At 37.6% G+C, this 22,420-nt stretch overlaps 1 protein-coding gene across 1 annotated transcript in view; it reads left to right on the forward strand.

Moving 5' to 3' along the window:
* The window catches only part of NAALADL2 (N-acetylated alpha-linked acidic dipeptidase-like 2), an 880,510-nt gene that overhangs the window by 838,702 nt on the left and 19,388 nt on the right, over positions 1–22,420 (forward strand). Inside the window, exon 13 of the mRNA XM_004674978.1 lies at positions 1,082–1,280. Coding sequence (XP_004675035.1) covers positions 1,082–1,280 — 199 coding nt within the window. The remainder of the gene's footprint in view (positions 1–1,081; positions 1,281–22,420) is intronic.

Here is a 22,420-nt window from a genome sequence, read left to right on the forward strand (position 1 = left end):
CCTAGAATTACATCACTAACCTTTTCCTTATCCTATGAGCGACTCTAATGATGGAGATATCTGGAAGAAGATGATGGTAGATGCCTGCCTCATGCTATACCAAGTTTTTGCTTTTTAAAAAGGTATAAAGTCATATATTCTGGGAACTATCCACCTGTAAGGAAATACTCTACTACAAGTATTAATCATTTAGTTTTTTTATAACAAAACTCTACAGTAATTGACATTATTATGATGACATTATTATGTTAATTTCACAGATGAAGACACTGCATCTTAGTAACTTGCCCAAAATCACATAGCTTCAGTGATAAAGCAGGTGTGTGAGATCAGGTGTTCTGACTCTAAGTCTAATAGCTGCAATCACAGTATTAGTACTGAACTTCTCTGAGTCAAAGGAATGTCCTGTGAGCCTTTTTCTACCACTTTTCATATGACAATGACTGTCAGTAAATTACCCAAACACATATAAAATAAAGCAACAACAAACAAAAATGATTGCAAACACAAAGTATAAAAAAGCAAATAATACCTAGGAAAGCTAACAGTGTATTTTCATATCAATTATGTATTTTAGCTTCAAATTATTGGAAATTTCTATCGAAGAAGAAAGGATCCAATGACAGTTAATAACATGTAGTAACATATCTCATGTTTGCAGAGAAAACAACTCCTTTTACTTTTCTTTTTCTTAAAAATACAGTGTACTCCATAATGACATGCATTTTTGAGTCAGAAAATCAAGCTTCTTATTTTGGTCTGTCTTTATATGATTTATGATATATGACAATTAACTTAATTCTCAGGTTCTGTGAAATGGATATGAAAATAAGCTTGGTGAATATGAGACATGGAACATGGCAATCTCTCCACTTCCTGGTATTTCTAGGAGATGTAACTATTAGTATGATTACAGTGATCACTTTAATCCTTCTGGTAGCATATTTTATATTTTGATAGAATATTTTTGTGGAATGAGTACATTTTTCAAATTTGATGTTGACTCTTCCTGGTGACACTTTTTATTTTGTTCCTTGAAGAACAAATTTATTTCATAAATGGACTCATTTATCTCTATCAGGTGATCAATCCAATACTCACCAACTGCTAGCCCTGTCATCCCACCTGCGGGAAAGTGCTGGACTCTTCCAGTCAGATGAGATGCGTCCTGCCAATGACCCCAAGGAGAGGGTCCCCATCCGTGTCCGGATGCTGAATGACATCCTCCAAGGCATGGAGAAAAGCTTCTTGGTACAGCAGGTGCCACCAGGTTTTTATAGGTAGGTTCTATGTCTCCAAATGTATGTTTTTGTCCTTAATAATCTTTTGTGTGTGTGTTTAACTTTCAAGATGTGTTTATCATTTGTGAATAAAACACTATTTAAAATAAAATATGAAGCACTGATTATAGCTGCAATATGAGGACCATCCCCCTCCCTCATAGAGAGATCAACTACACAAATATGGAACAAAGGGAACCTAGTTCACAATATTAGCTAGAAAATGAGTAAGAGCTTTTTTATATTAATTTCAATATGAGTCAAATGTGATATGATGATGGACAAGCCAAATAGAGTTATAGATTATACTTGAGGAGATATAGTTTTTGAATCAATCAGGAAATAGGCCCATCCTTTCCTGTAAGTCGCAGTAAGGACTTGTCCGTCCAGAGTGCTGTGTTGAATTCTAGAAACTACATATTAAGTGAGAGTTAAATGTGTTTAATATTTAGGATATAGTAGAATATACGTGGATTTAAAATAACTAGGGGATTTGGTTAAAGCATCACAACATTGGTCTTTCTAAAAACAGTTTAAAGACTTTTTTTATAGAAAAAGGAACCAATATAAATACTTAGAGGATGAAATTAGTACAGCATGGTTTGTTTATAAGGTTCCTAATCTAGTAGAATTAAACAGAGATAAAGTAGAATTTTAAAGATTATGACATGCTTTGAATCTTTTTATTTATCTGTTTGATTCATCTACAAGACATAAAATATAAATCAATTCACGTTTCTATGGGATAAATGCATATAAAATATAGGTACATGTCTGTCTTTCAGGAATTTATATATGTATGTAAAATGTATGTTGTGTATGTGTGTGTATATGTGGAATAATCATAGGCATATCTAGTCTAAGGTAGACAAATTATGACTAGATATGCAAATTATCATAGGCATATCTAGTTTAGTAGACAAGGAAGTGTTGGAAGTATGACAAGACTAAAGCACGAAGATTATTAGGCCCAGAATTCTCACTCGTAGAGGACCTGGAATTTAAATTTTATATGACATGAGTTTATATAAATGTGTGTATATGTATGTATGTATGTATGTATGTATGTATGTATGCACTTATGTGTGTTTGTATACATGTAAAGTAAAACATATATACATAACTATATGTATAGACATTTATATTGGCTAGACATAATATGAAGGACTGAAGTAGTAACAAGAATTAAATATCTAAAGCACAAGAATACAAATTATTTTCTTCAATTTATACACACACACACACATACACACACACACACACACATATATATATATACACACATTTATATATTTAAAGATTTATTTATTTGTGCATACAGAACTGGGGTATAGTCCAGAGGTGCAGAGGCGGGGAGAGGATTCACCAGAGACAGAATGGGGAGCAGAACAGGCAGATCTACTAAATACACTGCTGGGTGGAGCAGTGGGTGGGTCAGGAGAGGTTTGCCACACATGCCATGTGCATCACCTCCAGGGCAGGTGAATTCAAACTCATGCTGAAGTGGCTTTAGCTTCTTAGGGATGTGCTTTAACCTCCTACACCACCATGGAGGGCCAAAATCATATATATGTATATATTTTTTTTCTTTTTATTGAGGTAATGTTTAACAACTCTGTGATTTAGGTGGTCAGGTTCACACCTCTTCAGAAGTGTAGTATCACACCATGCCTAAAATAAAAACTATATAATCCTCTGCTATAGTCCATTTGGTGAGTGTTTCAGTTTTTTAAAAGTTAAAAAATCTCTATAGATATTACTCATGTAAGAATCTCAGTTTGGAACCTGAGTGTCATAATCCTTATCAAATTTACAAGGAGAAAGTCAAAAGTGATTTGCTTTTTAAGAATATTATTGGCAGACATTCACTGCATAAAGCTAAATAGTACACTTGGAATCTGGATTTTGTTCCAAATGTGTCCCTAACATTGAAATACATTATTTTTGGATTCTGAAAAAGAAATTTTCCCCATACTTTAACAACAGAAGATTCAAAGTCTTCAAATTCTATGATGTTCATCTAAAACTGTCATTCTTGTAAATAAATCTTTATTGAACATTGCACTGTGTACAAACACAGTGATATAACTATAGATAAGATCTCTGCCTTCAGAAGTTTAGCCTAATTTAAGAGGTAAAATAAATAATCATTGATTAAATATTTTAAGATAATTTCACAAAGGACTGAATGAATACTACTCATAAGAAATGTTACTGGGATTCAGTGAAGAGCTAAATTATCTTGTGACATTCAAATCAAGACTTTCAGGGAATAGGAAAAATTTATCCGTGCCTTGAGATATTATTATAATGCCCACTACATTATGGACTACTCTAGGCTGAATATTTATGTCCCCCAATAAACAGCAAACTTATATGTGGAAGCTAATCTCTAATGTGATGTTATTTGGAGATGAGAACTTTGGGAACTGATAAAATCATGTGCCTGTGCAAAGCCTTAATAAGTGGAATCAGTGCCTTCATAAAGCAGACCCTAGAGATTTTTCCCCTCTCTGCCACATGAAGTGACTTGGAAGCCTCACGGTGTCAGATCTGCTGACACATCAGTCTTGGACTTTCCAGCATCTAACTAAAAATCAAACAAACAAATAAACAAAAGTTTATTTATAAGTATTTATAAGTAACCCAGTCTGTAGTATTCTTTCATTGAAACCCCTACTAAGTCAAGAGCATTTCCAGAAAACAGAATGAAAAAGATACACAAATAAAAGGTTGTGTGAGGTGTTCTGGGAAATGGAGAACAGCGAGTGGAATGTTTTTGAATGATATCAGCTTCATGATTATAGAGAGAGGGGAAGAATCAAATTATGGAGTCCAACAAATTGTCCATTGAGAGGCTTGAGCTTTACACAGAAGTCTGTATCTTTATGGATTTTTCTCTGAAGTTCCAGGTATAATGCTTTAGATTTGATAAAGAACAGAAACTTCCAGGTAAAATGTGGTTATAAGAATGCAACAAAGTGCTGAGAATATGATGGGATATGTTAGTGTCTGGAAGCAAAGACACCATTTAGGAAGTTAGGAAGAATGTTCTAATATATTTACTTCTTGGCTGGAGAATCTTATTTCAAGATTTCTAAAATAATTTTTCTAGGTTGAGGAGATGAAGTGAGGTTGGGTAGTGGGAAGAAGTTCCTTTTTTCTGTTCATTTCTCTAGTCAGTTAGTTCCGGACCTCAGTGTATTAGTCCCTATGTAATTATATAATAATCTTTTAATAAAGACAATCTCTAAAATTCCTTTCTAGTTCTATTAATCCAATTCAATGAGTAACCACAATATTAAGCCTCACAACCTCTATGATTAAAGAGAATTGTAAACATGAATGAGAGGAGCAGGAAATGGTATAATGATAGATAGCAGGGCCTAAAGAAATGACACTAAGTGCTCTAAATGCACTGAGCTTCCTAAGCAGCGGGGACCAGATAAAGCACTGTGTGTGACTAGGAACCCAGAGTAAGTGAAAGTGTATTGAAAACTACAAAACATAAAAATCTTATAATGATGAAAATCTAGTAATATAAAATCGGACCCTTTGCCCTAAAGAAGAGAGGTATTATGTATTAAAGTTTATGAAGCTTCTTTCTCTTTCTCCCTCCTTTATTACATTTCCAGTAAGTATTGCCTTACTACTCTTGAGGATTGGGTGTGTCTGGAGTAAGATCTTGTGGCATCTGAGTTTTATTATTGAATTATTTTAAATGTCCTATTGCCCTGCAATGATAGCATAAACAATCAAATTGGACAATCTGTGTCACACAGCACAAGTTCCAGCCACTTACCACTCAGAGCCAAATATAACAGACATGAGCTGGGGTAGGAAAGCTAAGTTTTATTCACAAGAGCAGTGTTTCTGGGAAAGAGCAGGCTCATGTTCTAGAAAAACCATCTGTCTTTTTTGGTGCTTTGGGTAGGGATTTTAGAGAGGACATCAAAAAAACACTGAGTTTTGTCAAATTGTTCTGTTATCTCAGTGACACAGTGCCAAAGGTAGTCTAGTCCTTGTCTTTTTTTAAGATTTATTTATTTATGCATACAAGAACTGGGATACAGGCCAGAGTTGTGGGGGGTGAGACAATTCACCAGACAGAGAGTAGGGAGCAGAATAGGCAAATCTACTGAAATATACTGCTTAGGGAAACAGCAGGTGAGACAAGAGAGGTTTTCTGTGCCATGAGGGTTATGGAACTCCTGTAGCAATAGTTTGATAGTGCTGTCTTTAATCCCTGCACCAGGGAGGATTTCCTTGTCTTTCTTGACTCTTCTGTCCACAAAGGAAATCAGCAAAGGAATGCTGGAGGTTCAGTCAAGATTTTTTAGTGGAGTTCATTTGTTAATAACCTAAGGGTACAGTAAGGATTACTGTAATGGCTGACCAAGTAGTAAGTTTCACTGGTTATTCTTTATTTTTGCACTTTCAGCTATATTTCAATACAATACATTTTCTTTAAAATGTGCTCTTTGTTAGGCTGAGTTTAGAGGAAAATGAGCAGAAAGTGCAGCATTCCTATTTAGTCTTTCACACAATTTCACCCCCAACACACAGGTCTCATTAAAATCTTGCAATAGTGTGACACATTCATAGCAACTGATGAGCCAATACTGCTCTAGTTTCTATTAACTAAAGTTCACAGTTTATGTCAAATATTTAAAGACATATACCCACCACCATGTTATGATAAATATTTAAAGACATTTACCTACCATCACATTATTATAGAAACATGTTTCATTACGTAAGTATCTTTTTGCCACCTATTTATTTCTCCTTTCCTTCTCCTCCGGTTACTATTCATCTTTGTACTTTCTCTACATTTTAGTCCTTTCCAGAAAGTCATATAGTTTGAACCATACAGGATAGAACATCATTAAATTGGCGTCTGCACTCAGCAATGGGAATTAATTTCTTTCATGTCATTTTATTTTAATCACTGAGTGTTATTCCATTGTCTGGATGTGCCAGACAGTGTGCTTCGATTCACAACTTGGAAGCTTCAAATTTGGAATGAAGCTACAATAGGCACTCATTGGGTTTTATTATAGACATACATTTTCAATTCACTTGGGAAAATATCAAGGAAGCCAATGACTTACTTAGTCATACGGTCAGCCTATGCTCAGTTTTGTAAGAAACTACTCAGCTCTCTCCCAATCTGTACTAATTTGTATCCATATTAGCAATGAATGAAACTTTCAGTTGCCCTATATCCTTGCCAGTGTTGATGTCAATGTTCTGGATTTTAGTCATTGTAATATATTTATATCTATAATATATCATTTTAAATTTCAAGTCTTTAATGCCATGATAGTGAACATGTTTTCAGAAACTTATCTTCTATTTATATACCTTATTTGGTAAAATCTGTTCAGATCATTTGTCTATCATCTTAATCAAGGTTTGTATTTTGATTGTAAGTCCTTTACATAGATAGGTTTATAGTTACATTGATATAAAAATATTTTAGATTTCTTGCAAATATTTTCTCCCATTATAAAACTTGTCTTTTTGTTCTGTACCTAAAAATTCATCATCAAAACCAAGATTTTTTTTTTTCTATGTTGTTTTCTAATCTTCTTTTTTACATTTGGGTCAGTGATCTATTTTGAGTTTATTCTTGTCAAAGTTATAATGTCTCTGTCTAGATGAATTACCTTTGCTTGTGGAAGCCTAGTTGTTCCAGCACCATTTGCTGAAAAGATTATCTTTTCCCCTATGAATTGTCTTTCCTCTTTTGTCATGCAATATCACTTTAATATTACATTTTATTGTCAGACTATCACTTGTTCCTAGTTAAGAGATTTCAGAATTAAGAACACCATAGAACAGCGTTATAGTAGGTATTTTGGTGATCGTGACACCTGAAGGCCTTGGAATCTTTCTAGAAAATGTTTTCACAGAGCTCAAGAATGAAGGTAATAGTCAAGTTTACTGGGAAGTAACAGGGCAGATCCCTGCAAGAGGCAGTGGCAGCTCAGGAAAGCAGGAGAGCTGCCCTGACCAGTAAAGCAATGGGGGGTTAAGGTTTTGTTTTTGTTTTTTGTTTTTTCTTTGTTGGTGGGGGAGATTCCTCCTAAATATGCAGTCCTTGTTCCCATCACTCATCCTGATTGGGAACTAATAGAACAACCCTCCCTCTTTTGGAATGTCTGCGGAGGGAGAAAAACCCACAGACCTACCTGATCTCATAGGGTCCTTGAAACAAAGCAATAGTCCCAGCTGGACTGTGGGGTGCAGAAACACAGCAGTGCTCCTCTGGACAATTGGTGAGAGCACACCCGCTTCTCTCCCTAACAGCAAGACCCCTAGATTTGGGTTTATAAACGTAGAAAAGAATTTGTGAAGGTAATTTTATTTTTTTACTATTCCATGACTCCCAGCAAGCTAATTAGTAGCTCTGATAATTTGTCCTTGCTAAAATAGAGAATACAAAAGAGTGTTTAATAATAATACGAACTTGGATGAAGTACTAGTATAAGATTAGATTAAGTAAACATAAGATGTGAGAAATTAATTTGTAAAGTATAGAAATCTACCCAAATGTAATAAAAGTAACTTTTCTGGGGGGGGGGGAGTTATTTTTATGCTATTATAATGTTATTTTTTGGTTTCTGATGGGGCCTGGATTCAATAGTTTACTTTCTCCATCTCTCTAAACAAAGGAAAAAATATTTTTAAAAAATCAATTACAAGGAAGCTCTTCCCCACGGTCACTGCAGTGAGGTATTTCTTCCATTTATAATTTTCAGTAAACTGTCACATCCCTTAAAGATTTGCCAAAACCTTATGTACTTGGGGGTCATAGCACCTTATCGAAAATTAGAATTTTTAAGGGAAAGTGGAATTAAAAATATATTTTTAAAAAAGATTAAATGTGGTATTGAAATAGAATTCAGTTTCCAAAATAAATTTGAGTCCTCTAAAAGACAAATGTCTTCCAATAGGAAAATCTTCTTTAAAAACACTTTCTTGGGCCCTCCCTGTTGGCGCAACAGGGTAAAGCACAGTACCATGAAGCTTCCTGTAGCCGCTTCACCGAGTTCAATCCCTAGCCAGGGAAGTGACCTCTTCTTGGGGTAGATTCTCTTCCCTGTTTTTTTTTTTTTTTTTTTTAAAGAATTATTTACTTATGCATACAGAACTGGGGTACAGGCCAGAGGTGCAGGGGCGGCGAGAGGCTTCACCAGAGACAGAGTGGGCAACAGAACAGGCAGATCAACGAAGTACACTGCTGAGGGGAGCAGCGGGCGGGCCAGGAGAGGTCTGCCACGCCATGTGGTCTCCTCCGGGGCAGGCGGGAATCGAACTCATGCGGAAGTGGCTTTAGCTTCTCAGTACTGTGCTTTAACCCGCTGCGCCACCAGGGAGGGCCTCTCTTCCCTGTTTTAAGTGATATAGGTTGAAACTGTAACAGGGTAATTCCCAAGGAAAGGGGAGGCTCCAGTTTCCCTGTCCTACCCAAGAAGAGGTGAAGCAGAGCAGGAAAGAGAATCTGGAGAGAAAAGTCTGGGAAAGTTAGAAAGGGAGCATAAAGAAGCCTTTGGAGGCACAGATAACAGAAAGACATGCAAAAAAAAAACAAAAAAAAAAAAACTGTGCTTGCTTCTTCTAAGACTTGTACCAGGGTGTTGTGTCAGTCAATACCACACTGATAAAGAGACAGGAGTCATGGAGCAGGCTACATAATGCAGGATGCTGCTGAAGATCCTGGCCTTTTATTGATAAACCAATCATACAGCATTACTCATACTAGGGAGTAGAAAAGGAGAGGAAGAAGTTTAAGCATGGGAAGGGTGGAACTGTCTTTCTCATCTGCTGATAGCTTGGTATTTGGATCCATCCCTGATTGCCCAATTAGGAAGTTAGGATTTCAATCTTATCAATAAGGCAGTCTACTGATCAGCGTTTGTTATACATCCGTCAATGACAACCCTCTCCCCCCAGGCATTCCTGGTCATACCTTATGAGGTATAAGTCAGGAGTAAGTTTATGCAGCTGTCATCAGCCTCCACTCCCAGATTTTCCCGGTCATACAGGGTGATGTACACCCTTCCCAGAGTGATCTAGCTTTATGCTCTTGATGTGAAAGGTACCACCCGGGGTTGAGCTTCTATGACCAGACAGTTCTGACCTTACTTTAGGAATATAGAACTGTAGATAATAAAATGAAGGCTGGATAAGCCACCTAGGGTTAGAAGAACCACACCAGGGAATTGGGAAACATGGAAGGAGACACTTGAAAGTGACAGACCTATAGGGTGAGAGACCTGTGAGGCGGCTGACAATGATAGTCTTTACCTTGAGTTTGATTTTGCTCCTTTCCTTCCAAACTTGCCTAGCCCCTTCTGCCCCTTTCCTATGATTCCCCACCAAAAGGTCCCTTGGACTTATGGCAAACTTTTTAGCCTCAGCAATCCTGCTTTGTCTCAATCCTATTTGATGGGACATTTATGTAGCATGGATGGATGACTAGGTGCTTGATTTGGAAACTATGTTGTTCCCCTTCTCTCTCACATTAATTGTATTAAAGTTCATTTCCACTGAAATTCTTATTCTCTAGAGTATGTTTTGTCGTGATGTGGAAGTTAGCAGAATGCATTTAGGGTGGACAGGTTTGGGGGCTCTGAGGTACCCCTCACTCTGCCCTATAACAAAACTAGTGTTGGGATTTGGGCACCAAACATTTTATGCTTGAGATGCAGTGGTTTATGATTATGCATTCTTCCTAGTTTATTTTAGCAAATTTCAACATAATTCCCAGCCTTGTCACAAACCCGCAGTGCTGCAGGGCATGAGTTCCTAGGATGCTGTTCTAGCTCTGTACTTCTTTTCTTTACTTGTCCCTGTGCCAGCCTAAACAGTCTTCACATGGGAGAGAACTAATTATTGTCATCCCCATTATTTAAGTGACTGAACTTAATTACACAGGCATAGAAAGATCATTGATTCAAATTTTTAGTGTACAAATAGGAAACCCCAAGATATTAAAACTTCTCTCAGAAAAAATATGATTGGCAAAGGTTTTCTATTAATAGGAAACTCTGGTGTTTCAGTTCAAAATACTATCAACATGACCTCACAGTCATCATGGGGATGCAAACACGCCCATGTTTACTCTCTGTACACATTCAAAGAGACAGCAGTTAAAGGATAGAGGCTAATTAGGGTTTCTTTCACTTCCTGTTATAATCTTGGTATGATCTATGATTGGTTTGGAGAGGTGTTGGCTTCAGAGAGCAGTGCTGTTGGTTTACCTCTGAAAAAATTTTCATCAGTGTTCCCCTTTCAGTGGCACATTGTGAAGATTTCCCCACAGACAGAGAAGTTTAGTTATATTTAAAAGGACAAGTTTATTATAAAAAGGTCAGGAAAGTAAAGGGCATTTGCACAGACACAAGTGAGCAGCAAGAGCTGCCCCTGAAAGGGACAGGTGTGTTAAAAGTGAGGCCCGCACAACCAAGGTGGGCAGCCTTGGGCGAAGCTGTCTCTACTGCTTTGCAAAGTCAGGAGGTTGGTGAAAAGAAATTTCTGCATCACAGACTGACAGGAGAGCTGCTCCCCTTTGACAGTGAAGAAACTGCACTGAGGTAGTCTCTTTGGGAAGTGTTCATTCTTTTATAGATTAAATTAATTAAGTATAGGGTTGGTGTCAAAGGAAATTTTCTCTATTTGGTTTGACTGGTCAATTTGAAAGGATCTGTGATTCTTTTACCTTGGCCTTCAATCTCCATCTTTCTACTTGGTCTGAGCCTCATTCTGTGTCTCCAGATAATTTACTTTTCTATAAAACTTGTTTAACAATTATATTAATCATTTGTTTTTATTTACTTATTTATTTTCTACATCTACTTGCATTATTGTTCATTTTATAACGATGTTTACTTCCCTCCTCCTCCACCTGTGATCACCATAGCCCTTCACATTCCTCCCTCCTCCTGATCCTTCTCTGTCAAACTATATTAATAATTTCTACCCTACCTCCAGCTTCTGGCCTTGCATAAACAAATTTCTGGTCTTTTGATGCCTCTTAAAATTTTCTACCCTTTGTCTTTATCATATACTTAGAGCTGTATGTACTATCGAATGTGGTTAGGTGTGGTTATGGAATTATTTCACCAAAGGGAAGGAAATTCATTGAGGTTTAGGGGGAAGGAATAAAAGAGACCCAACCATCGCAGCTTTATTTCAGTGGTTTTCATTTGAGGGTGTGGAAAGCTGAAAGCAAACGTTATAGTTTAGGCTACTAGGTAGAAATGAAATTCTGGTCAAGTAACATTCTCAGTTTTTCCATTCAAATCAAATTAAACGGTTCATATTTTTAAAACAAAACAATTAGATTGTTGCAATAATACCTTATTTTTTTTTCCTAAATATATGGTATTCTAGTTACCTTATGGTTAAGTAGTCTATTAGGGGCTGCCTAAGTAATTACATTTATATTATTTCTTTGGGCAGATGCTTCCAAGTTACAAAGGTTTTTTCATAATTTCTGGCCCTCATCCTATCTGTTAATTGAGGGACAGAGTAAGTATAGGCCAGTGCATTCATGTTGTCTCTGTCAATCTGTGTCCTATGAATGCTGTGGGAGGAAGTTCCTAATAAAATAAGCCATTTCCAGGATAGCTGCAGTGCCTTTGTGGAAGTTCAGAGGACAATTTCAAGCCAATCCAAGATAAGACAATCTTTTTTTTTTTTTTTTTTGTTAGCATCCTTGATAGCAGGAAAATAGCAATGTAAATGTCAAGATGCTTTTGCCTTGAGCCAAGAATAAACAAAACAAGCAATTCATTTAAAGTACTTTTCAAACAGGAATACTCCCAAATTTTGCTTTTGAGAGATTTTAGAACTAGTTTACATTTAGGCGAACAATAATATTAAATAGAACTCTTTAGGAACATATTTCAAAATAACTTATGATCAGATTTCCAGCTATATATGTCTTATATATACTTGCTTTTGAGATACTTAAGAGACTGAAACCCAACCCCCCCTCAAAAATATTCCAGAATAACAGCGATCACATTATATAGCTTCCATGTTGTTTTAATTAAAGTTAGTTATATAAGTACTAGTAGAACCTCATGTTCAGTATTTGATTGGGATAATAACTACTTTGTTCGGGTTGTACTTTTTCTTTTAGCGAGGTGTGGGTGGTCTGAATGGAGCTAAAATCCCACCATTGTTTCCCTTGTCATTAATTCTATCAGCAATGCCTCTGATTTCTTTAGGCTGCGAAAAAAAGAAAAGAACTAGTGATTAAGAATTACCATAATGCTTTTAAAATATTTTTAATAGAGGCCACTTGCACAAAAGAATCTATGACTGAAAAAGAGTTTTATAAGCTATAACATGTAAAATTTCCTTTGGGTTGAAGACCTGGTACATGTACAAAATCTTCATAATGCTGATCATTCTATACATTCCTCTTTACCCTTTTATGAATAAGCATATACATTAGCTTTATAATTGTGTGTCCCTTTCACTTTTTTAAGTTTTTGTTTTTAAAAGGAGCCAAAAATATCCCAAATTTTAAGAGCCAAAATTATAGAAATCTAAGTCTCTTTTTCAAAAGCTCATTTTGTTACTATTAAAACAAAGAGCATGTCTCATTGTGACAGGTAACATTTATTGCTGTTTGATTAGCTATTGACATACTTGTTTTAAAAAATTCAATTTAAATGATAAAAATGATCATTATATCAGTCTAGTCTAAAAGCCAGTCTGCTAGTACAAAAATAGAAATCCATGTGTGCACAACTGTTCAGATTTCATAAAAATATGTCTTTCCAGTGTGAGGTTCCTTCCAATTCAAAGTGAAAAAATTACTGTCATCATACTTGCAAGCCCAAACACACACAATGTCAATAGAAGGTTGAATTGTGAGTGTCTAGTGTTCTTGATAATATTAAAAATAACCTTAGTGTTATAAATGTAACCATACTTGTCACAAGGATGGATATATTTTGTACCAAGTACTATGCTATCTATTTTCTTATGTTATTTGTAACTCTTCTAACAATCTTTTCTTTTATAGTTTTTTTTCAAGATTTATTTATTTATGCATACAGAAAACTGGGGTATAGGCCAGAGGTGCAAGGGTGGTGAGAGGATTCACAGGAGACAGAGTGGGGAGAAGAACAGGCTGGTTGAGGAAGTACACTGCTGAGGGGAGCAGCGGGCGGGTCAGGAGAGGTCTGCTGGTGCCTGTGGATCACTTTTGGGGCAGGTGGGGATTGAACTCATGCTGAAGTGGCTTTAGTTTCTTAAGTGCTGTGCTTTATTTAACTCACTGTGCCACCAAGGAGAGCCAACTCTTCTAACAATCTTGCAAGAGTGGTATTACTGTTCCCTTATACATATAATAAAAAGAGAGAGATTGAATGGAGAATGTATATATGTGTGAGTGTTACAGGGCACCCCAATGATGTGAATTGGGTTGCCTATCTGTGGGTCCACACCTACACGCTTAAGATTCAATGGTTCTGCATACACACGCAAAAAGGTTTGATAATGGGTTTATTTACAAGGAGAAAGGTAAAGGAACAACCCAAGGTAAAAAAAAAAAAAAAAAAATACGAGTTAACTAGAACATCCTACCAGTTCTGCTGACTTGGACTCCACCGGTACACTAAAAACCGATTGAGAGCCAAAACGAGCAGCCGCAAACTACCAGGTCAAGAGAGCCCCTAAGCCCACATGTCCAGTTTTATCCTAACTTGGCTGCTTAGTTCCACTCTCACATCCCAGTGTGCTTCTTCTTGGTATTGATGGGATTTGTAGTTCCAGTAGCTGGAGTGGGGGCAGAGTCCATGAAACCTGTATCTGTTAACATGAGAAATGGGGTTAAAATCTGTCTTGTTCTCAAAAAAGCCACTGGTCTTTTCCCTAGACACTGCTGCATATGTTGCACCCAACTTATTGCTAGTATACTCCGAAGCCATCAATAAATGTATTAGATTTAGTATAATTTGTCAAATGTTTAAGAAATAAATTTGCATATGAGTTTGATAAATTTAATTTATTCTGCATTTGCAGAATTGTATCTCTTAACATTAATGCTACAAAAATGCAAAAATAGGCCCTCCCTGGTGGCGCAGCGGGTTAAAGCCCAGCACTGAGAATCTAAAGCCGCTTCCGCATGAGTTCGATTCCCGCCTGCCCCGGAGGTGACCACATGGCGTGGCAGACCTCTCCTGACCCGCCCGGAGGTGACCACATGGCGTGGCAGACCTCTCCTGACCCGCCCGGAGGTGACCACATGGCGTGGCAGACCTCTCCTGACCTGCCCGCTGCTCCCCTCAGCAGTGTACTTCGTCGATCTGCCTGTTCTGCTCCCCACTCTGTCTCTGGTGAAGCCTGTCGCTGCCCCTGAGCCTCTGGCCTGTACCCCAGTTCTGTATGCACAAATAAATAAATCTTTAAAAAAACTGCAAAAATAAAAGTGTGAAGAAAAATCCAGTATTCCTACAAGTAACAACTTTTAATCAATTTAGTTAGAAAAGGAAAACAGGCAGGTATCTAAGATAGTGGAGATATAATTGAACATTTTTATAGATATAAACTGACTTCTGATTTTTTACAGTTATTTACATCATTATTTAATAAAATATCTGAAATATATAAAGATCTAGGTCCTCCATGAAACTGATGTCATTTTTGGAGTCAGTGAGTTTAGAAAGAAGGCTCCTTGGGTTCACTTTGGGAAATGTTTCACCAGAGCTCCCCTTACAGCAGCATGACACTGTAAGTTTCTCCATAAGACAGAGACGTTGGTTATATTTAAAGGAGCAGGTTTTTTAGTAAAGGGACAGAAAAGTAAAAGATACTTGCAGAGACACAAGCAGACAGGGAAAGCTTCCCTGAAAGGAACAGGTTTGCTGAGAGAGACCTGCATGGTTGCAGGAAGAATGAGGAGAATGGCCTCTGCTGAGGGAGGTCAGTACAGAAAAGTCATGGCACGGTACAGGTCACGGTGTAAGCAGGAGGCTGCTGCCCTGCAGAGGGAGTGTGGGTGGAAAGAAACACCTGCTTTGGCACAAATGGGCAGGACTGCTGCCCCGTGCCAGCAGCACTGATAGAGCCTTATTTTCTCTAGGAGGGGCTCACTCCTTATGAGCCATCTGTGTGCTGCTGATTTTGGATAACCATGTAGAATTTGAAAGGGACCAGAGATTTCTACAGTTGCCTTCTGGTCTATCTCTCCCAAAGGCTGATACTTGCTTGGGTCTTGTGCTTTGTGATCTAGGCACTGGCGCTTCAGGATCTTAGTTCCTATTGCTGGGACAGTGACAATCATATTTCCTTCTACCCCCCACCTCCTGCTCCTGGTATTGTGTGAATCAGGTCATGGTCTTATGGTACCTGCTTTCCAGTTTCTCTATTCTTATCCTCTTTCAAAACCAGATTTTAAAAAAAAAATAGCATTCATTTCTCTCTTTTTATTCTATCATTTATTTTATCTAGCATTGGTATCATATAGACTAGTACCCCCTTTGTACATAAATATGTTGCTGATTTAATATGATCTATAGAAAATTAAGAGGACTCTGTTTGATATTTTCTTTGTACCCACTGACACACCTAAATTTTCATTTTATTGACTAATAAAACTAAAGTATGGATTGCCATATAAATCATGTTTAGTAAATCAAATGTTCGAAAATAATTTTATTTGACAACATCGAGTTTATTACTTGTAATTATTTACTTATAATAAAAAAGTAGATCTTGGCCCTCCCTGGTTGTGCAACGGGTTGAACCACAGCACTGAAGAGCTGTAGCTGCTTCGAGTTCAATCCCAGGTCCCAGAGGTGAACCAAATGGCGGTGCAGACCTTCCTGACCAGCCCACTGCATCCCTCAGCAGTGTACTTAGTCAATTGGCCTGAGAAAAAAGAAACCTTAAAAATAAATAGTAGATATTAACACCAAATTAAACATATGGATCAGTGATGGCATATTAACATGACACACTTAGAAAGACCTGAGTATGGATGAAAAGTTCTGTAAAACATAGGTATTCCTCTACCGCACCCCAACTGAATCATTTATCCAAATGGAAGCTTGCAGAAGCTAAGTTAGATGGAAAGGAAAGGAATACAAACTTCCCCTCCCATGGTCACCTTCAGGTGACATTTTTGGTTTGTCATCACTATTGTCAGTTCCCTGTCTGCATACTAAAAAATCTCATCTCTGCCATCTGCTTACCAGTCTGCATGCAACTATTGCTGGGTAGCAGTTTCACTTCCTTTTTGGCCTTTCCAATTGATATAATTTCTTTATCTTCACCTGTGCTTTGAAATCAGTCATTGACTATTAAGAAAAATCAACTATGTCCTTCATGCTGCCTAATCTTTGGATCTTAAAATACTGGAATCGGCCTAATGTCGCAGTTGGTGGTGGTTGGTGGTATGAAGGTGAACCCTACACAAGATTATTGGGCTTATTTGATTTTTAATGAATTTACCTTTTAGACACAAATTAAGGAATTAAGGATACTATCTTTGTGATTTTGTTACTGAACGCTGGTCTCAGTTTCCCTCAGCCAATATAAGGAAACAGAGTTTGAGGAAATGGAAAGTGGTCACTGTAGACAAATGAGAAGGACAGTAGACCACATCCTCCTCTTTAGCAGGCTACATGGCTATTTATACAAAACTAAACAAAGCGGGGAGATGGGCAAGGAACTGCAAAGGGAGTAGAGCAGGGGTCAGCTCGAGGTGGAGATGGCTGGCACCAGCTTGTCTTTTGGCATCTGCTGCTTTACTCTCTTTTTCTTTCCTGGAATGTAAGAAGGTAAACCTGTCAAACAAGGGAAGACAAATTGCAAGGGATCGGGAAAGACAAACTTGCTAATGGCTATCTGAAAGACAAACTTGCTGATGGTCATCTGAGAGACCAGTCCAGTCAGAAAGAAGACTGACTTGTCAGAGGAGGGGTAAGACAAACTTGTCAATGCTTATCTGAGAGACCAGTCATTTGTAACTGTATCAATTTTGTTTAAAAGAAATGCTAACCAAATATCAGCGAATTACTTGATGCTCATCTCCTATGTCCACATGATTGTCTTTCTTATATGTGAACTAGAAATTGATGACCCTACTTCAAAATTCTTAGCTGGATTTTCTACTGATTCCATTGCATTTATTAATTTAACAAAGACTTGGTGTCTATCACATGTCAAAATTAAAGTAAGGCACTGAGAATAGTAAATCAAAGATATAAATATCAACTCTATCCTTATGAACATCACCCTGTAGTAGGAAGTGACTAAAACAAGCAAACAACAAATAAATATTTCAGTCTTAAAGATGCCTAGAAGAAACTGGTGTTTTTGTTGTTGCTGCTACTGTTTTTAAGGTGTCCCACTTGATTGTGGGACAGAAAATTATGTGAAGATTGTCAAATGAAACAAAGGCCTATAGGGTAAATAGGAGTTGTCAGGTGTTTTCCACCCACCCACCATTAACCATCTATGTGGTTTACTAACAAGATCTGTGGTTTATATGCAATCCTGGTGGCAGACACTGAAGTATAACATGGGCATGCGGAGGTGAGCACACCTGAGCTGAGCCAAGAGATTGAGCATAAAAGGGCAGCAGAGGACCATGGGGTGGAAAGCAGTGGAAAGCTTCAGAAAATGGCTAAGAGAGGAAAGAGTGTGTAGGGATTGGTGGGGGTGCGGGTGGGGGTGTGGGTGAGGCAAATTGCTGTATTTCTGCTCACTTGTTTCCCTCAACTTGTGGGGATAATGCCAAAGCCTCAGGTTCTCTTTCAGAAACCTATGGTTGCATAACAGGCCGCAAGAGGGTATTAGATGTTCAGTGCATCTGATATCTTATTTTAAGCAAAGTGTACCATAAATTGGTCTACCTTCCCCAATCCTCATTGTCTCTCCTTATTTTCTATGTGGAAAAGGAATTTATAGAGCTCATGAAATAAGTAAGATTAAAAATGATGTTATATTTTGGTCATCTGAGTGTATCACTTCAGTTGGTGTTCTCCAGAAACACAGAATCAATAGATAGAATGCCAGCTAGCTAGACAGAGAGATACAGATGGGTAGATGAGTTGAGAGGTTTTAAGGAATCGGTTCACTAGATTATGACACTTAATAAGCTTGAACCTATAGCTGGGACAGACAGGCTGGAATCTTAGGAGAGAATTGTACTTGGAAGCCTGAAATTTGTAGTGCAGGCTGATGATAGGTTGGAAATTTAGGAAGGATTTCTATGTTACATTCTTTTTGTATTGGTTTGGATTTTTATTTATTTTATTTTAATTTGTTTCTCATGTCATTGTTTTTGTACAGTACTTAATTTACCCCTTAGGTTTAGTCCCTGTAGTTCCCCCACCACCAAAGCACCTGTTTCATCACTGCAGTCCTTTGTGTTCTTGCCTTCACTGTTGTGCCTCCTCACCTCGCTCCCCTGCCTCAGGTCTATGGTCAGCTTGGAAGTTTTGCCTTTCCCTGACCCTTCTTTGTTCCACGTTCTTTTTTTTTTTTTTTTTAAGATTTATTTATTTATTCATACAGAACTGGGGTACAGGCCAGAGGTGCAGGGGTGGCGAGAGGCTTCACCAGAGACAGTGGGGAGCAGAACAGGCAGGTCAATGAAGTACGCTGCTGAGGGGAGCAGCGGGCAGGTCAGGACAGGTCTGCCATGCCATGTGGTCTCCTCCGGGGCAGGCGGGAATCAAACTCATGCAGTAGCGGCTTTAGCTTCTCAGTGCTGTGCTTTAACCGGCTGCACCACCAGGGAGGGCCTCCACATTCTTTTTTATTTAAAGATGTTATTTATTTATGCATACAGAACTGTGGTACAGGCTAGAGGTGCAGAGGTGGTGAGAGAATTCACCAGAGATAGAGTAGGGAGCAGAACAGGAAGATGGAGGAAGTACACTGCTGAGGGGAGCAGTGGGCGGGTCAGGAGGGATCTGCTACATCATGTAGATCACCTCTGGGGCTGGGAATCGAACTCACACTGAAGCAGGCGTGAGTTCACTGAACTCACAGCTTTGCAGTGCTGTGCTCCAACCTGCTACGCCACCAGGGAGGGCTCTGTTCCACATTCTTGAGGCAGAATTCCTACTTGCTCTAGGTGACCTCCATTTTTACTCTTAAAGACTTTAACTGGTTGAATGTGTTCCAGCCACATCATCAGGGACAGTATCTGTCACTATAGTCAACAGATAGCAAATGTTAATAATACCTAAGAAGTATTTTCATAGCATTTCTTTTCAATTACACTCTAGACAGCATAAATTTTACCATCATCCAAGATCATATTAATGAAAGTATAAATGGAGAGAAGATGAATTTGTAACATACACAGAACTCGATGCTGGCTTATTTTTTTTTTTAAAGATTTATTTATTCATACAGAACTGGGGTACAGGCCAGAGATGTGGAGGGTGAGAGGATTCACCAGGGACAGAGTGGGGAGCAGAACAGGCAGATCTACGAAGTCCACTGCTGAGGGGAGCAGCGGGCGGGTCAGGAGAGGTCTGCCGCGCCATGTGGTCTCCTCCGGGGCAGGCGGGGATCGAACTCATGCGGAAGCGGCTTAAGCTTCTTAGTGCAGTGCTTTAACCCGCTGCGCCACCAGGGAGGGCCCGATGCTGGCTTATTTTTGAGGGTGAAAAAAAAAGGTAGTTTTTTGTTTATGGTTTTTTTTCCCCCTCCTGAACAAAGAATTTTACTGTGATATGAAGTATATGAATTACTTTCTTTTCCAATGAGGATCTGCTGACTTAAGCTTGAATAATATGACTAATAAGGTAAGAGTACTTTTGTTACACTTTAAATGAATAAATAGTCTTGGGAACAAATTCTGTTTGTATCTGTCCAGCTATATTTAGTTAATACTAATGTAGGCTAAAAATTCACCTTGCTTTCTTTTTTCTCATCCAGAAATAATTACATGAAAATAGAAATTGGCTCTTTAAACAATATTGTGAACTGGGAGGAAACATAGCCAAATATTTTTGGAAGGACTTGCCATCAAATGTGCCAGTTAAAGTGTCTCCAACATTTTTATTGCTAATCATAGTAGGTCTCATTTTCTAATCAAAGCATACATATGCTCCACCAGGGAGTTTGGAAGATATGCTAACTCAATCTAATTTTACATAATATTATTCAAAAATCTAATAAAATATAGGCTTGTCAGATGCTAACGTTAAGGGGGAAAGAAAGTAAAATATGCACCAAATATTAAGTATTCCCTTTGTAAGCTGTTTTCAGATTCCCAATTCTGTCCTTTTCTTCACATGAAGTTAAATTGTTTTGAAAAATTAAGAATAGACATTTCCAAAAAATCTGATAGTACCAGTCTTTCCTTTCTAAAGTGGAATACCAAATGATCAAATAGAAAACTTTTTTTGACATTGAAGATTAAGAATTGAAAATATAGTAAAATACTTTTCTCAATTTGTTTCTGGAAGTTAATAAATTGCCTTTGCTCAATTTTATGACTTTTTTGTTTGTTTTTCTAAAATATATAGATATATGCTATATGCACATATATATGTACATAAATACATCACAAATGAAATGATTGAATACCATAAAATCAGATTCTCATGACTTTTAAATTGTTTAAATTTTGCATGCAATTTAAATTAAGTTCAGTCAAATTTCCTTGATCTCACCTCAATAATTTTATATTTATATTTTTTTCTAAAATGAAATTTCCTCTAGGCAAATATTTTTTTTGTTTGTTTTTTAATTTCATAAACCTTTAGAAGGTATCTCATATATATAAGGCATAGATAAGTTTGTAACTGCATTAAGAAGTTACCTTAAATTTGTCTTAAAGAACAGAAATTCATTTCCTCTCAGATCAGTAAACTAGAAGTCTGTACTCAAGGGCAAAGCAGGGCCATGCTCTCTCTGGGGATTCTAAGAAGGAATTCATTCCTATTCTGTGGTGACTTCTGATTAGCTCTTGAATTCCCTTATTCATGGCCACTTCACTACACAGCCTACCTCAGTTTTCACATCACTGTCTCTCATCTTTGTGTGTTCATGTTATTCCTTTCCATGTCTCTTTTAAAAGGGCACTTGTGACTAAATGTAGGGCACATACAAATTATCTAATATGATCTCTTTATATCAATATTCTTGACTTAATCATATTTGCCTGGACATTTCTCTTTTTTTCCCAATTAACATTTATAGGTCTCAGGATTGAGGGTGTGAACATATCTTTGGGGGCACAATTTAGCCACTAAATAAGATAATGTAAGAAATAAGTGTGAATTGACAGTAGCTTTATTTTGATTGCATATGCCATCATGAAGGTTTAGTTTTTCAGCTTCAGTCTCATCCTGTTATACTATGCTGTGAACCCAGGGCTGGTACTCTACCAACCACAGGTGTGGTTTTGCTGGCTTTCTCTCTGGTAAGAGACAGGAAAGGAACAAAGAATGAGGCCAACAGGAAGAAAAATTATCTATTTTATTCATTTATTTATATTTTATATGTATGTATACATTTTATTTATTTTTATTTTATATTTTATTTATATATTATCTGTTTTTATATTTTTTATTTTTCTTCCTTTTGCATTTTTATTCTATTTTTGCTTCCTTTTCCCATCTTTTTCATTCTTTGTAGTATTTACTTCTTTTTCATCAGATGGTGACAATCCATTTTGATAGTGACAGTTTATTGTGATTCACATTTCTCCTAACCTTAGCTGACCCAATTTCAAGTATACTTAGCAGAGACATACCAGTGCTTGCTTAGTAGAGCTCCATCCTCATAAGTTTGGGGCCAGTTTCACAAAGCCTTAACTCTGATCTCAGAAACATCAAGAAATGAGCAGTGGACTTCCCGGATGGCCTAGGGATTAAGCCTCAGCACTATCACCGCTAAGGTCTGAGTTTGATCCCCAGCTAACCAACAGGGCACAGCAGACTTCTCCTGTCTCATCCTCACTTGCCCCTCAGTGGTGTCTTTCAATGAATTCACCTGTTCCACTCCCTTCTCTGTCTTTGGTTCATCTTTTTTTTTTTTTTTTTTTTAGAAGACGGCATACGAGATGTCGAGCAGTGACTGGAGTTCAGACCTGTTCAGTTCCGATCTAGGGGGCTACCCCACGTGCACATAGCCCAATC

Source organism: Condylura cristata, unplaced genomic scaffold, assembly GCF_000260355.1.
Source record: "Condylura cristata isolate star-nosed mole 26May11 unplaced genomic scaffold, ConCri1.0 scaffold00003, whole genome shotgun sequence".
Taxonomy (NCBI): Eukaryota; Metazoa; Chordata; class Mammalia; order Eulipotyphla; family Talpidae; genus Condylura; species Condylura cristata.